This window comes from Taudactylus pleione, unplaced genomic scaffold, assembly GCF_031769625.1.
Source record: "Taudactylus pleione unplaced genomic scaffold, aTauple2 ptg000264l, whole genome shotgun sequence".
In the NCBI taxonomy this organism is placed as follows: Eukaryota; Metazoa; Chordata; class Amphibia; order Anura; family Myobatrachidae; genus Taudactylus; species Taudactylus pleione.
The window spans coordinates 229,469-246,515 of record NW_028284666.1 but is presented as its reverse complement, the minus strand read 5'-3'; the positions used below and the strand labels follow the sequence as shown (position 1 = coordinate 246,515).

At 42.7% G+C, this 17,047-nt stretch overlaps 1 protein-coding gene across 13 annotated transcripts in view; it reads left to right on the top strand.

Annotated features, from left to right (window-relative positions):
- Nucleotides 1-17,047, top strand: part of AGRN (agrin) — a 582,966-nt gene that overhangs the window by 413,126 nt on the left and 152,793 nt on the right. For all 13 annotated transcript variants that reach the window (XM_088481095.1, XM_088481096.1, XM_088481100.1 and 10 more), the window contains one exon: nt 15,545-15,766. In XM_088481095.1, coding sequence (XP_088337221.1) covers nt 15,545-15,766 — 222 coding nt within the window. The remainder of the gene's footprint in view (nt 1-15,544; nt 15,767-17,047) is intronic.

The following is a 17,047-nucleotide window of genomic DNA, read 5'->3' as shown; positions in this document are numbered from 1 at the left end:
AGCTGTGGCTTGTAGATGATGTATTTTTTTTGTTCTTGCAGCGACTGTAAAGTGTTAGCATGCTCAAGGGCTTAGGGCGATCTCCTGCACTGGTTGGGGTTACAATACCTTTGATTAAAACACATTGGTTTGATCTAGTTTATCCTTAAGCAAGTGGTAAGTGGCCTGTAAATAGGAATCGATGAACAGTGTATAATATTATACAAATACAAATAAACAGACAGAAGACTCATTGTATGACTCCTTTGTTATTGTATATAACCTCTAAACCGTTTAGACATGCTTTGCTCAGAAATACAGGCTAGTTGGGGAACTCAGTAATGCAGGATGGAAGACTGTGACTTATAAAGTAGCTTCTAGTGTGCCTATCCTTTTCTGTAATGCAAAAGCCTAAACAGGCTGAACAATTCCCATTTATTTGGATGAATTATCATTCATCGGTAGCTAATGTCCTTCATTATAGCTTTAGCAAAACTTGTACACAATGTATCCATCACTTCTTTATCAAAACAATACAGTCAAGCAGCATCCTTGTGACTCAACCATCTGTTATTCAGTTTGTATGTTTTTTTGGGACGGATGGGGGGGGAGTAGTGTCTATGCATCTTATTTCCATTCACACCTATAAAAAAATTGAATGCACTTGTTTATGAATTTACTTTTCTCTGGAATTCTAACACAACAAGACTGCAGTGAGTCCGGTAGCCCATGTGCCGCTATACCGCCAGCGTGCTTCTACAAAGCATAGCATGAAATACGCTGACCATTTCTTCTCACCTGTAATTATTTTTAGTTGTGTATTGTAAAGGCCCTTCCATTGCTGTTTCCCTCTCATCGTTTTAGAGCAAGCAGCTTTTTACATATAAATTAGAAATGCATACAGCCCTCCATACATGGCTATAAATACCACAGTACACTAAAATATGTAATAATAAATACAATGTATGCTATTATAAATGTAGGATGCAAACAGATACTATGGATAGCCAGCTATACAGATCAGATCTAGACATCCTTCCACACTGTCTCAGCAAAAATGCTTTCTACCCAAGAGAGGGACAGGTGGGAGATTTGCCATATGTTCTCCATAAGCCATTTGTGTTCTGTGACCCCCTACTAGATTCATATAAAACAATTCTAGGAGCACCATCCCTCATATTCCGGATTCCAGGTCCTGGTGCACTCGTCAGCAGCAGTCTTCCATAGAGATGAGGGAGACGGACAGCTGCTGGGAATGTCCTGAGCAAGAAGGGTTTATGTCATAGCTGTAACGCAGTGTTTTGCAGATGATGTGTTCAGATGTACGAGGCCAGTTTTTATATTTTAGTATATCCCCTATATACAGTATCATTGGGATGACATGGCTAGGAATTTAACACTCTGGGCCTGATTCAGAGCCGCTCGTAAACGGCCGCTCGCTCGCTCCGAGCGATGTTCGCAGATCTGCGCATGCGTATGGGTCGTAATGCGCATGTGCCAACCAGTCATTGCGGTCGGAAATCGTGCGCTCGCAAAACAGCGAGGGCCTGCTAATTTGAGTGACAGAATGAGGCGTTTGTGGGTGGTAACAGGGGAAGGTGCTTGAAAACGGGGAGTGGAGATCCGAACGCAGGTGTGCCAAACGGTCAAAACGGGCGTTTAATGGGTGTGCATAATGAACAAAGCAGCGTCATCGACCACGTCACTTGGTTGTCTTTTAGCCTGAACTTCTTGCAGTGATTGCGGGAAGTAAAACCTACCACAAGCACTGCGAGCAGTTCAGACGCCTTTCGATGTACTCGATTAATCTAATAAATAGCGGAGATGACGTAGGATGCGAACGGCCAGGGGGCGTCTTTACAAAATAGTGAGCGCATGTTTCGTTCAATTTAAATAGCCGGCCCCTTTTTCTGAACGACCGTTCGCAAATAGCGTCCGGCTCTCTATACATAATACATAGCATAGCTGCAAGGGGATGCTTAACAGAGGGAAAAAGGCAAACTCTGTCTCATAATAACACTTTACCTATCTCATTACTTAGTCTCTTTAAAGCTAACACATTCATTAAATTATAGGTTGCCGTCAGTACCCTTGCTGGTGTATAGTGTATGTTTGCATGTTTGTGTGTACGTTAATTAGATCTTGAGAAGGTTTTATGAGATTTTTTGTAACAGTCACCAAAATCACCCTGCATTTTTTTTTTTTATAGCTCACAATCCACTTTGATTGACAGAAGGCTGACACTTGTGTACGTGTAACCCATGTGGGGTACTCAGAATGAGGGGGTATGTTAATTTGGCGACTCAGATACCTGTATCCCATTAATTATACATGGGTAGTCATATGTAGTTTACTTGGCACATAGGGTTTTAGATGTATATGTGAGGATCATATAGTATTGTTAATGATTCAGCTAAGTTATACTTATGAGATGATACGTTTCTGATATTGTACGCTTAACTAGGGAGGAGTATTATTCACCAGTGTGTATTTTATAAATGACAATAAGTGCTTAGGGACAGAGGGAGCTAGTGGTAGGGAATCCTCCAGAAGGACCAGACGTGAGGCCAGTAATGGAGGGAAGGGTATAATTAAGCAGTTTACAGTTGGAAGGGCAGACTGGTGTTCCCCCTGCTGAGCGCATCACCTGAGTCCTGGACACTGCCTCAGAGCTATAACAGCGTCCATCGAGTGACTGAGGTGAATGTAGCCAGTGACGATATGTGGATCCACCAAGTAGCACTGACTAACAGCGCATACCTGAGAGGCTTGTTGTGTTGATCGGTGAGGGTGCCCATCAGTCGTCACTGGAGCTGGGGGAGAGAGCCGGGCTGGCGGATTGCCCCTGATGCTGTGTTTCCGTGCAGAGACTGGCGGATGTCCGGAGGAGTGGTAAAGTGGTGCGGATCCCTATCGATAGACTGCCTGCCTAACACTGACAGCTATTAACCCTATAAATAGACCCAGAGGAGTAGTGAATATTAAGCACATCGCTTCCAGAGTTTAGAATCTGATTCTGTGGTGGATCCCATAACTATACTATTGGATGAATAGGGCTGGCTATAACTATAAAGTATTACCCCCCCAAAGGATAATCTCTAATCATTAGCTAGCCAGTGCAGCTAATATAGGAGGCAGTGAAGTAGAGAGCCAACAGATAGTACATATGGAAATAACATTTGGGAAGTTGATTCCTCTTGGGTCCCTATCACAAGAGTAATTATAGCGTCGGGGGAGACATATTTACATCTCATCACATGACACTAGGATACAAACACGTGGAGCAGTGTATTGTCATTCTATGTACAGTATACAGTCCTGAGATTACTCCCTCCTGGAGAGCTTAGATATGTTATGCTTGTACCTTTGTGTATCACTCTGATAAAGAAAAGATTGATGGTAAATAATATATACAAAGTAAGTTTTGGGACTCAGCAAATTGATACAACTATGTTATTGGCACAAATGTGTCCAAAGACTCAGAACTGAATGCTGAAGTTGTACCATTAATTATCCTCTATAGTATTTGTCAAAGAAAAGACTTCCTGGGGACATTGATACTATGTAGGAAGCTTTTGAGACACGGCGAATTACTCAATGTTATGTAGATATATATATATATATATATGTGTCCACATTCCGGCACTCAACAGGTATACTCTCGATGACTGTGCCAGGTGCCCTCCACAATGTAGACATGGAACCAGGAATCTCTGTCATATAGAAAACCACTGGCGGCACTTCAGAGCAAACAAATCACTCAAACAACATAGGTTATCAGCAGCTGCTAATAACCCATTATGTTTGAGTGATTTATTTTGCTCCGGAGTGCCGCCAGTGGTTATATAGATAGATCTGTATGTATGTATGTGTGTGTGTGTATGTATGTGTGTATATGTATGTATATATATATATATATATATATATAATATATATATATATAATATATATGCTTCTTGAGAGTGATAATCTGTGCTGAAATATATTCACTCCACTGTTTTTTTTCATGGTCTATTCATATTATATATTGTGTAATGTGAGGGTAAGGGGAAGTGGGTATTGGTATGTTTGGGGAATATAGCAGATGTGACATATTGTATATGGGTATGGACTTCTGATTATATACTATTCACTATTGGATCACTATAGGGTATATGCAAGGGACAGAAAGATTCTATCAATAAAGGAAGAGATGAGCACATATTTGGATATAAACAACACATAAATATATCAGCATAATACGTACTTAATAAGTGGGTCTCCCTAGCATTCCCATACCTACCCATAAAAGTAGCCCAAAGCTGGGGTGGAGGCACTGTTCAACTTAAAATGTGTTACATACGCAGTAGTGGGAGCCTCCTATCAATCATTGTAGTGACCAGGGGTGGCTAATGTATCACTACCTTAGAAGTGTCAGTAACTGCATAGAGGTTCATTGACTTATTATACCTGCTGTGTAAAACAATCCTTGGAGAGGTTGGTGATGAAAGGAAAACTTGGTTGGACATCTCCGTAATGTGTGTAGCAAATTGGAGGGCCAGTTTTAAGCCCCAAATCACTCTGTGTGTGGGTGTAAAATGGACAGCAGTCCTGACCATCAACAGATTAGGATTGATCAAATGTCAATGAGGATTACTGGAGATATTTGTCAACGATAATCTCTCAGTGTATATATCCAGCGTCCCAGGCGCCCATGTAATCCAGTCACTTGGCCTGAGAGTTAGACAACCCGATTTATCCAGTTTTGTCAACCACATGGGTAGGCATCATTATGCAAGAAGTGTCTCCCACTTCCAATTACTATAGTGGAAGGTGACATTGTAGTTCAGTATCAGTAGTAATTAAATATACATTTTGTGTAGTACAGTATGTCAGTTATCAAGAAGAGCTTCTATCTTTATTGGAAGTGCCTCTTTGTGTAAGACTTCTGTTCATTTGAGACACCTGGGCAACAAAGAACCTCTAATGTACTTCCATTCATTACAGGTGGTTACTCTGTACTGGCAATGACACTCTGCAGTTAATGTCGTGCTCTAGTTCAGTTAATTGCTATTAGTATTTTTTTTCCTGTAGGGAACAGACGAATGCTGCTCTATTATGTTCTTGGAGAGCAGCTGGAGAGGATATATAAAAAGGAAATATTGACTTTCAGTTCCTTCTACAGATTTAAACCTGTCTGAAAACTGTTCTTAGGCCAGTTAGCCGGCGAGAGTACGGCGATTGCTGCAGCTGAAGGAGCACTGTAAGTGTAGGCGCCCAGCATTGCTGTCACTTTCACACCATATATTAGTTGTATTCATCAGACTAATCCTGTAACACACTTAACAGATAAGAAATTTCCTTTAACTCTCTGTGTTTCTATTTATCAAGCGTTTTTTTTATTCCAGGTGTAAAAGCTGCAGTTTCTGCATAATTTGATAAATTGCTGCTATGTACTAATGGCCTAATGCAGGAGATTCCACAGAAATCTCCTGCATAATGCTAATTATCGCTGCAGATCGCTATGGGGACAATGATCTGACCCCTAAAAGGGACTGACCCCCTCTGAAAGCGAAGCTCAACCCCGTTAGTTTACATCATATTCAGATGGTGTAAATCGCTTTAAGCTATTGGTGGTTTACAAGCAGGAGAGGCATCTTCTGATTCCTCTCCTGCAGTTACCGGGATCTGACACTGTGTGCTTGCGCAGTGTCAGATTCCCCCAGAGGAGTCTCTCAGAAATGTGAAAGAGTATGCCAGAGATGTAACTCGCATGGACAGCGTTTATCGCTACAGCTGTCCCTGTGGGTTCAGCCATCACTGTTCCTGCGGCAACTATTTTTGTTCAAAATGAAAATATCCCCTGCAATACTGATTGTTAATAATCGCGGCAGTGCCACGATTATTAATACATAGGCCCCTAAGACTTGATGTATTTAAAGTCACTCGGTTTGTTTGTTAAAAAAGAAATGTTTCATTCATGGAGAAAGAACACCGTGCAATGATCTGAAAGGGGGCGTGGCCTCACACCAGAGAAGTCACGCCCCTTTATATGAGCCACACCCCATACTTGTCACGCTGGGGACTTGCCCAGTGGTGCGGAAGGGGCCGGGCAGCCCCCAGCCTCTCTGGATACGAGGTTCCATCACTGCTGCTGCAGTGCTGCTCGGTGACAGCATCCGATGGGGGTGACACCAAAATTGCAGAGCTGCACTGCTATTATGGTGTCAACCAGGGCTGTAGCTAGGGTAGTGCGGCCGGTGCCATCGCACAGGGCACCACAGGTCAGGGGGAGCTGTTTGGGCCTGTGAAAGTTCTGTTTATTGCCATTCTCATCCCCAGCATCTCCTGGCCTCCCCTATCCCTTCCCTGGCTCTTTCCCATGAGGCCATTCCCTTTTTTTGGGTGCATTATTTCCCTTTGAAAAATGAGGGGGGCGCCAATGCTCTTTCTGGCACAGGGCACCAAAAAGGCTAGTTACAGCTCTGGTGGCAACCCTTTGGATGGTGTCACCCGGTGCAGCCCACACCCCCCTCACCCCTTCTAGTGACGCCAATGGTGCTATATAAATAAACAGTAATAAATATATTTGTCATTCTGACTGTCTGGTGCCGAGGAGTTTTGTATTGCATTAAAAATAAACCTGGATGATGAAGATCACCTATAGCACATTACACTGTATTAGAGAGACACTTGAGTAGCATGAAATTGTGGGCCTACATAACAGTACCTGGAGCCGGTGAGATCGGAGTGGTACAGTATCTGGCCAGTGGTTCAGAATTTGAAAGTGCCCAAAATGTTTCAGGAAGTTGTTGGAGCTAAAGAAAGTTTAAATTAGTTAAGGGACACTGTGGAATACAGTACAAGGTATGCATTCTACTCACCCCATGGGCGGGATACATGATGCATCGCATTCGGGATTCAATGCATCCTGCCACTCTTTGCATGCATGCTATGCTGGTATGCATGAAGGAAAATGCAAAGAACCGCTATCTTGGTAAGAGCGGTCCTTTGCGAAAGAGGGACTTCCAGGTCTATGACCCAGAAGTCCCTCCAGCATCCTTCTGCGCATGACCGGAAGGACGCACGTCGCTTGGGGTGCTGGGGGGGATCCGATTGGATCCCTCCCAGTGGGGCAGCCATGAATAGAAGCCCATAGGCTTCTATTGGGCAACGTCATCTGAAGATGGCGTTGCCCACTGCGTCAAAGCCCTTGAATGTATTGCATTCTAGGGCTTGATGCATATGAGAAATGTGGTCAGACCCCAGAAACTTTCGTTTTCGAGGTTTGACCGCATTTCCGATGTTAGTGCATCCTGCCCCAAGTCTTATTGGACTGTAAGCCTAATTAAATAAACAGGAGATGATTGGAGCTTAGAATGGAAAATGATAGAGGACAACAGCTCTCACTCATTTCGATGAGGACACACACAACATCATCCTAGTTCATTATCTGTGATTGGATGGAAATGTGCACCTATATAGGGCCTGATTCTGAGTTGGGAGTAAAGCAAAAACTATGCACCTGTACAAACCATGCTGCTATACAAGGGGTGCATAATATTTTGGAGGGTTTTAGCAGGCAGGGTAAATATTGGCTAATTTTGCATGTAGGCCACAAATACTGGACAGATATATTTTTACACCGCAATTTAGACTCTCTCCATATTTTATATCTGTCAATCTAGTACAACATGATTTTACCATACTTGCTGACATCTGAATTCACCTCTCTGGGAGAAGCCAGGAGAGGAGATGCAGCTGACCCCTTAGGGGGCGTAGCCAAGCTCTTTATGTTATTAGGCCCCTGCCATTACATTTTTTTTGCGGGTCTGTAAGGAGGAGGCGGGGCTGAAACATCTCAATTTGTCATTTTAACCCCGCACCCTCCGTACAGACCAAGATTCCCGGCAATAATCTCCCCGTCCTGTCCACTTAACTAGCAAGTGGTTGAGATCCACCACTATTCTGGGGGTGCGGAGGATTACCTGAAAAATTGAGAGTTTTACCAAGGTGCAAAGTTACTTGCTCTTTATTGCTCTTCTCCGAACTTAGAATTAGGCCCATAGTTGTGACTTTTAGATGCAGATTAATATTGGAGCAGTGTGTACTTTAGCTCTAGTGGTCTAAAGTCATATTAATGAGCACCGGGATCATTTTGAATCAATGCCCCCTTAGTAATGATATGTTAAAGATGGGATGTAGTCTGGAAGCCGACGGTCTAAATCCCAACCGCCAGCTTCCAGACACTGTAATCCCGGCGTGGTACTAATGACAGGCGTCAATAGCGAAGCCTGTCAATAACCAGACGCCGGAAGACCGATGCCCGGCATACCCAACGAAGGTAAGCCGGGCGCGGGCAGCCGCTGGGGGGGAGGGTTAGGTTAGGACTCCCGGGGGATTTAGGGTTAGGCATCCCCCTGGAGGTTTAGGGTGAAGCTAGGGGAAGGGGGGGTTAGAGTTAGGCACCCTCCCGGGAGATTTAGGTTTAGGCAGCGGGGAAGGGGGGGTTAGGTTTAGGCATTTACAGTGGGGATTAGGATTAGGCACTTGGGGGGGAGGATAGGCACCCCTAAGGGAGGGTTAGGGTAGGGAATTAGGTTAGCGATACTTACCTTGGGACGATCGTAATTTTCACCCTTGCCGGGCAGCCGCTGTCGGGATTTGAACCGCCGGCCATGCGTCCGGTGGTAATACTTACCACACCCGTCAAAGATATGTCACTTATTAAGAAACTTACATATGAACCATAATGTTTATAATAGATTGATGTCTTTAAGGTGTCCCTTAGCAATCCTTATGTTGTATTACTAAATGCAAAAAAGGCAAGAGATACAAAGATAGTGTATTGCTTGAATGACAGCTGAAAATGAATAGGCAATGACTATAGGTCTACTACAGCTATTGTTTTTATGCTTGACCACTGTGGTGAATAAAACCACAATTCAATACAGAGACTTCCCCCGACAAGCTATTTCAGTGAGTTATTTTTTCAAGCATGCCTTTATAAATGTAGGCTAATAATAACTGTGACATTTATGGTGCCTGCTTATTTTGATGCTGCAGTACCGCAGCACGCCTAAGCAACAACTTCCATTATATCACATTTGCAAAACGGAAATAAATCCATTCTATTGGTAATGTAAATAATAATTACTTACGCTAATTGGCTTATATGGCAAAAAGAGGATGAAACATGGGTCAGCCTGATGCCCATACAGTTCTGCCGCTATAAGCCCTGGTCTTTCTGGCCTTTCCAAAAAATCCATCCAGGTCATGAGGTCCTAAGTGTAAACCACATGGCACTCTGCAAAGGTAAAGTGGCACTGCCTATTGCCTGTTAAAAAGACCCATTATAATAGAGGGCATCACTGGACTGAATCACATGTAAACATTTTTCCATTGATGTAATTAAAAACAGTATGTTTATATAACATAGCTCATGGGGTTTGCTATATTAAGTTATTGACGATGACTATAAAAAGTGTTTAGACCCTTTGGTATTTTATTTTCTTATAGCATAAAATCAATATGCAATTATTCAGGAATTCTTACCACTGATTAGGACAATATAATCTCTAATCTCAAATAATGAGATCTAAATCCCTTTCGTATCGAATTAAAAAAAAACAACACAATAATTGATTACATCATTATATTCCCCTTTTCCTAACATTTGCCGAATACGCCCTGGAGCAGTCAGCTGTCTTTAGAGGTCACATAGTTCAGTCCCACAGTTGATTTAGTAAATTTCCAAGCAAGAAATGAATAATGCAGATCAAAGACCAATTAAAGTAAATCTGAGGGAGCGTTATTGAAGGCACCGATCAGGCAAAGGATATGAAAAGACTGAAATACTGTTTGTATCCCGTGGAGCACTGTCAGGGACTTTAAGAAGAAAAGGAAAGAATATGGCTTAATTGTGAATTTTGTCGAGAGTAGGTCATCTTCCAAAACGGAGCATCTATGTATGTCCGCCTGAGATATTTGCCAGGGGACATCAGTAGCGCATGCCCCTCATATCTTTGCTATGCGAGTGGAAGACAAAAATGCATCCATTGCTGTAGCAAGCGTATGTGAAAAGACAAGTAGGGCCTGATTTTACGATGAATCAATATTCACACAAATCTCAGATTTTTTGATGATTAGTGCATTTGCAGATCTGGGGATGCGATGTCGCTTGTAGTGCCTCAAAAGCCGTAGCATGATTGTCGTGCTGCTGGCGTTTGGGGACAGCGATGGGCAGCTTTCCAGAAAATAGATGCGTTTTGGCCCCATTTTCTGTGATGTGCGGATGTCACGCAGCTTCATTGGCCCTGGCAGTTTGATTTCACCAGACATCCTGAGTAGCTCAAGCGTTACTCAGATGTCCGATGGTCACACAGATGATCCCATGCTGAGCCTTCGGACGCAGCGGAGGTTTACAGAAGGCGTCAGTGAGCTTCATTGTACTTAAGACACCACCAGCAGCTTTTAAATATTCTAACACAGCCACTGCGTACAAAGACGCACAGCGGCTGTGCTATTAGTGTCCACCTTTGAAACAGCCCCATAAAGCTTGCACGATGGTATGTAGGAGACCACACGGCAAGTGAAGAAAGCTGCTGTGGTCTGATGACACAAAGACTGAACATTTTGGTTTCATTGCTAGGTGCTATGTCTGGCACAAGCCTAATACTGTGTGTCACTCCAAGAATTACGTCCTTACAGTGAAGCATGATTACATCCTTACAGTGAAGCATGGTGGCAAGACTGTTATGCTATGGTGAAGCAGCTGAAGCTCCTGTGCTTCTGGGATTGAAAAACTGTCAAAATAGAGGACAAAATGGATAGAGCAAAATAATAAACAAATCTTTGAGAAACTTGTACTGCAGTCTACAAAAAGAACTGGAACGTGGGAGAAGATGTATATTCCAGCAGGGTAGTGACACAAACATACAGTGGCATTGGTAAAATCCAAAACTATCTAAGTCCCGAAGCCCAGACCTTCACCCCATTTAGAATCTGCGTAATAGCCGCTTTTCACCATGGCCACCATACTTCCAGCTGGAACAAAAGCAAACAAGATTGGGGAGGAGAGGGGGGGGGGTTGACGCCCAGATAATCAACACTGTAGAGACTTCACCGAATCTCATTACTCACCGAATCTCATTACTCACTGCTGTAATTGCAGCTAACTATGCTACTACCAAGTGTTAGAACAACAGCAGGGAATACTTATGTAATCAATTAATGCCTGATTTTTTTTCTGTAATTAATTAAGAAATAGCTATTGTTTTCTTTTGGCATTAGACTGTGTTTTATGCTGATCAGTTGTAAGAATTTCCCCCAGAAAATCTGTTTTGATGATGTAATAACGTAAAAATCTTAATAGTCTTTATTACCCATGTACAGTATTCTCTTCCTTTGATAATGTGCTTTCTGCCTGCTGTAATAACTATCAGATAAAGGGGGTCATTCAGACCCACTCGCGAGCGGCAGTACGCTCGCAAGTGGGTCGATGTTCCCCACTGCGCATGCGCACGAAAGAGGGAGCTCCGTCGTGCGCATGCGCGAGACCCCGGGGAGCGACGGGCTTTCCATCGCTCCAGGTCTCGCACCAAAGGGGGCATGCTGTCGATGTTGATTGACAGCACGCCCCCTTTGGTGGGCGTGCCGGGGGCGTGGCTGCCAGACGGAGGCGTTCCCATGGGAACGCCTACCGTCTGAAGCCGGCCCCATTGACATCACTAGTGATGTCAGTGGGAGTGATTTTGGCTCTGATAGAGCCCAAATCACTCTAGGGCTTGTGGCAGGGAGACCCTACCGCAGGGTCTCCGTCGCAAGTCCGATGGTAGCAATGGTCAAGACCATCGCGACCATCTTTTTGGCCGCTCTCATATACTGTGGGTGGTCACCCACAGCTATGCGAGCGGCCAGGAGGCCGCTCCATTTTCATGGAGGAGGGCCCTGATTCAGAGCGAGCGCTCTGGTCAGAGCGTCCGGCTCTGCATCAGGCCCAAAGCCCCCTGTGCACTGGAAGCACCTTTATTACAATCAACAAGAAATACCTGGGAATTCTATTTCTTTATCTAAATAAGTTCTATTTTGTGGACCTTGGGATCATTTGGGCTAACATGCATTAAAGGGGTTAATAAGTTGATGTAATATTAAAACCGCCTTGTAACAATCAAACAAATGGAGTATATAGTCCACGTCTCTTGGTAGAACATTAGATAGATTACCCCTGTTATCTGACTGAGCACAGACCATTATCTGCTCTAATCTTCCACTTTAGACTTTAAAAACAAATATGTATTTTGGTGTTCCGATACATAATAAGCTTGCCGGGTGAATCTCAGCATTATCTTAAATGTCTTCAGTTCTGACAAACCCCTGAAAGCTGTATCTGTCTGTGAAATGCCACCAGTAGCTAGTATAGAATAGTTCCTTTTAATGTGCATAGTTATGTGACTGTACATAACGACACCCCCCCTGTACATGCAGATAGCACAAATGTTGCCCGATAAGGGGAAGTGCATTCATTGTGCCTTCAAAACCTTTGGTGAATGAATCTACCGCATTGGTGCAAGAGACTTTTCTTAAATCAGACTTTTTACTTTAATCCAAACTCTCAGCACAATATCATTCTGATATGTGTCAGGGAAACAGAATTCTATTATCACAGTGGTGCTGGAGTGAGGCTTACAATATGAGGGCTGGCAAGATTTCCCTGCTAAGCTTATTGGTTCATGAAAAAGGTGGCAGAGACTGCAATAGCCTTTGCAGCAAGGGGAACCATTTGTCACTTAAAATATACGGTTGTAATAACATCAGAAATAGTACCTAATAAATCTACCTTGCCTATGTCTCATATATATTTTATGTAAAACAGTTTTGCATACACAGTCGAGAGGCAATAAACGCTGAACGCAGCCAAAGCCGTGTTCATTACATACAGTATATATATTATATATGTGACTATATATACTACTCTTCATATGTCTGATCATAATATACATTTACATGTAATAAATATCGCTGTGTGCAAAATGTATTTATATTTAATTGCATAATAAAAAATGTCTTGGTTAAAGTATTATATTGAAAGGAATTTTTACCCTACACCTAAAAAGAAAAAGCAAGTTGCAATTTAGCTGAGCACAAAGCTTTTGGAAGTAGGAGATATAAGAATAAGAAAATCTTCAAGATGTAGAATACAAAACATTTGTTAAGAGGTAGAAACCACAACATGTTGTATATATTTTTTTGAATAATGCTGATTTAGTATGGTTGAAAAACAGCACTTTACCAGGCAGGCATAAGAATTCTCATGATGTTGCATTGTGCGGCTTTTGATCTGCCATATTTCAATTTCTAAGCATTTCAAATTTACATTTAGAAGTAAAGGCCTACAACCACTAATATCACTATGGAAACCAGGATCTCCGCGCATAGACCACTCACAATAGCTTTAATTTCAGGCTACACTTTCTCAAATATAGAGAAAAAACTGTTTGCAAAGTGAAGGAATGAAACAATAACAGATGTTATTTTCCCTAAACTTGTCAGGATTTGCTTGCTGTTTTAACTCGCTCTTTTCCAAAACAGCATATACTTATACCCTGCCATGGTAGGCCCTAGAGTAATTGAAAGCTTGCATAAATACTGTAGGTCAGACTACCAGGTAGCAATTATTTTTTGGATGACAACATCTATGGTTCCATAAAGACACAGGGCCTGATTTAGCAAGGATTGTAACTGCGATTACACACGCAATCGGCCGATTGTTGCATTCATTGGCCGATTGTTGTGTTCTGCGTATGCCTCACAGTGCGCGAACACTCCACTGCGATCAGGACTGCAGTGACTACGCAGACCCATTGCAGAGTGATTGACAGGAAGTATCGTTTGGGGGTGGTGATGAGGGGTGGTCGGCCAAACGCAGGCGTGCTAAGGCGTTTGAAAGTCGTTGCATGGGCGTGCATAAATGCATATGCAACTTGTGTGCTCACCGCGTGCAATGAGGTTAGTAATTCCTGAGTAAGGTCAGATCATGTGCAAGTGTGTGTGAGACAGCGATGGTTCACGATATTACCGATGGTTTTGCAGTCTTGCGAAGTTTTATGGATGTGTGCAAGCTAAGGTGGGCGTCCTTATGTGTGCTGTGACAGCAAAGCGATCTCAGGGGATTAGCATAACATCGCAGTGAGAGTTATCGCTATTGCATTCGCAGTTGCGATCTGTAATGAATCAGGCCCACAGTTGTCTGCTGTGTGCAGTGTGAATGTAACATAGCTAATCGTATACTATCATGTTTCACTTGTACTGCTCCATATCGGAACAGAGAGGTGGGCTCAGCTTTGCCACAGCCGGTATATAGATGAAGGCAGCTTGCTAACTCTGTTGGAGAACCAGGGCTGCTTTTAGATAGACTTAGATGTTGCCTATACACATGTCCTCCATCGTTGTAGCAGTCGCATTAAACAGCCCTTCTAGTTGCATGTGTTTGCTCAGTCCGAGCGTCTTTTTCGCAATGCGATACAAATTAGATGCACAAGCAGACATAGATAGGCCCGAAGGTAAAAGGTGTCAGTGTGTGTCCTGGAGTAACATGCTATTGTTTGGCCTTATTGTTATCAGCTTGTGTTTTCTGGCCAGGTAAAATAAATCAGAGAGGGCATGTTAAAGTGGACTATTTCAGTTCACCTGATTTACTAAAGTACAAAGATATAGTAACCTGCTTCAATATGCCCAACTGTACTGTTACACATAACAGCCAATCAGATTGCATGTCTCATTGTTGTAGCCCAAAAAAATGAAAGCCAAAATCTGACTGGTTGCTATGGGTTACAGCACGTTTCTGAAGTGTTGGACTTGATCCTCAAATACCATGCATTTAAGGTAATTAATGCTGTCTTCTTGCTTTTCAAAAGCTTTTCTGCTGTACATCCAAATGGGAAAGTTGGCATGTAAAGCAACACTTTAGAAAGTACTCGCCAAAAGACGACTAATGTTTATGGACATATAATAATGTAAATTAGGCTCTGCGCATTCAAATAAGGGCATGCCACAAGGTGTATACTAAATAATAAATAGCTGCATATGAAGTGTTGTAACATTCACAGTATTTGAAAATAAAATTTCCAATTATTTTATTTATTAATGTGAGGTTGGAATTAGAAAACAAACAAATAAAATTCTATGCATAATTCATTAGTGAAACATGTTTAATTCGGATATTAATGAACCGTAATGCATAGTGTTACGTGTTTTCTATGTAATATATTTAATTTGCAAGTTCTGTGAGTGTTAACAAATTCTGTATGCTGTATTGCATTTTTTTTTTTGGGGGGGGGGGGATTTATTAAGAATGGCCTGTTCAATCCATAGTAGCTGTGCAGTTGTTTTCTAAACGCAGCACTGCGAGGTGCCCTCGCACAAAGAGCTTGACGTTCCATTCCCTCCACTAGGGGGCAGAGTATGACTAGCATGCAACACTTTCCCCGCTTGCCCTGCTTGCTGCTCAGGGAGCGCTTGTAAATGTGCTCTCCCCAACCTTTTTATCGCAGGTCTCTAAGCTGAGCTTTCTCTCTCTCTCTTGCAGATCTCCATGCTCCCAGTCCTTGCCTGAACGTGGAGTGCAGTTTTGGAGCAGCATGTGTTGTGAAAAACAGGAAGCCAGTCTGCGAGTGCCAGCAAGTGTGCCAGAGTGTGTATGACCCCGTTTGTGGCAGTGACTCGCGCACTTACGGCAATGCATGCGAGCTCGAGGCTACAGCTTGTGCACTTAAGAAGGCGATCACAATTAAACACAAGGGACCGTGTGGTAAGAGATACTAAGAATGACAGCGGTGCTCTGCTCATAAACCCACTATATCTGTTAATGAATAGACACAGTGTTTCATTGGCCTATGCTAACCCCTGGGGGTACTATGCCAATTTTGTGTTTTTTTTTTTTTTTTTTTCTCTCAATGCTAGCAGTAGTATGACTGAATGCTGATTGTCAATTGTGGGGTTGATTCTGAGTTGGTAGCAAAGCAAATGAAGCAAGTAACTTTGCACCTCGCATAGGCAAACATGGGGGGGAGTCCAGTTGCTTGGCTTGCCCATGACCGCAATAGCAGTAGTATATAATATGATTTTAATAGAGCTGTGGCCACAACATGCAATATAAGGGACAGACTGAGCAGTTGTGCATGACCAGGTCAGGCTTTCTGACCCTATTGCCGAATCTAGCGGCTTAATGTAATCACTGGCCCTGTAGATGTGATGTCTGATATTACATACACTGCACTTGCATGAGCCCTCTTCATGGGCTGGCCACACTTGCTTTCCAATTAAACATTTGGACCCCCCCCTCCTAAATATCCTATATCTGTGGGTGGGGCAGATGTAAAATGTGCAGAGAGATGGGCGTGTCCAAACTCACATCTAAACTGCAGTGTAAAAATAAAGCTGTCCAGCATTTTTTGGCTATATTCAAAAGCAGCCAGTATTTACCCTGCATGCAAAAAATAATTAAATGCAAAATGGTGTTTTCCTGATAGGTACTTTTTCTGCTTTGCTCCCAACTCAGAATTAGCTCTTACAACTATAAAATATGGTATTCATTTACTTATTTATTAAAAGTAAAGATGGTTAAATCCAATTGTAAAGTGCACCATTATATGCTGGAGCTATATAAATAAGTGTTAATTAACAATTATTAATCAGTGCAGCTTGTATTGTAGGAAGTGTCTTTATTATCATGTATATGTGAAGGTATATAGGCATCGTTGTACATATCTCTAGAGAGGTTACCAAGAGATCAACAAATGATTAATACAGTTAGTAAAAAGCACAGGACGGGGTGTATCGTGTATTGCCATTAGATTACGATATATCCTGTCCCTATTAGCACTCATTCCGGCGGTTTTTAAAGCCGGTATGCATGATTACTTACCTGACGGGACAGCTCCTCCTTTTGCGCATGCGCGTCCCTCAGCCAGTGCTTGAGCAAACCGAGGGGAGACATGTTGCTTATTGGGCTCAGGCTCTGGAGAGTTACGCTTTCCAGAGCTTGGTGCATATAGGCACATCACATAGCAGCCCCATAAAATTCTATGGG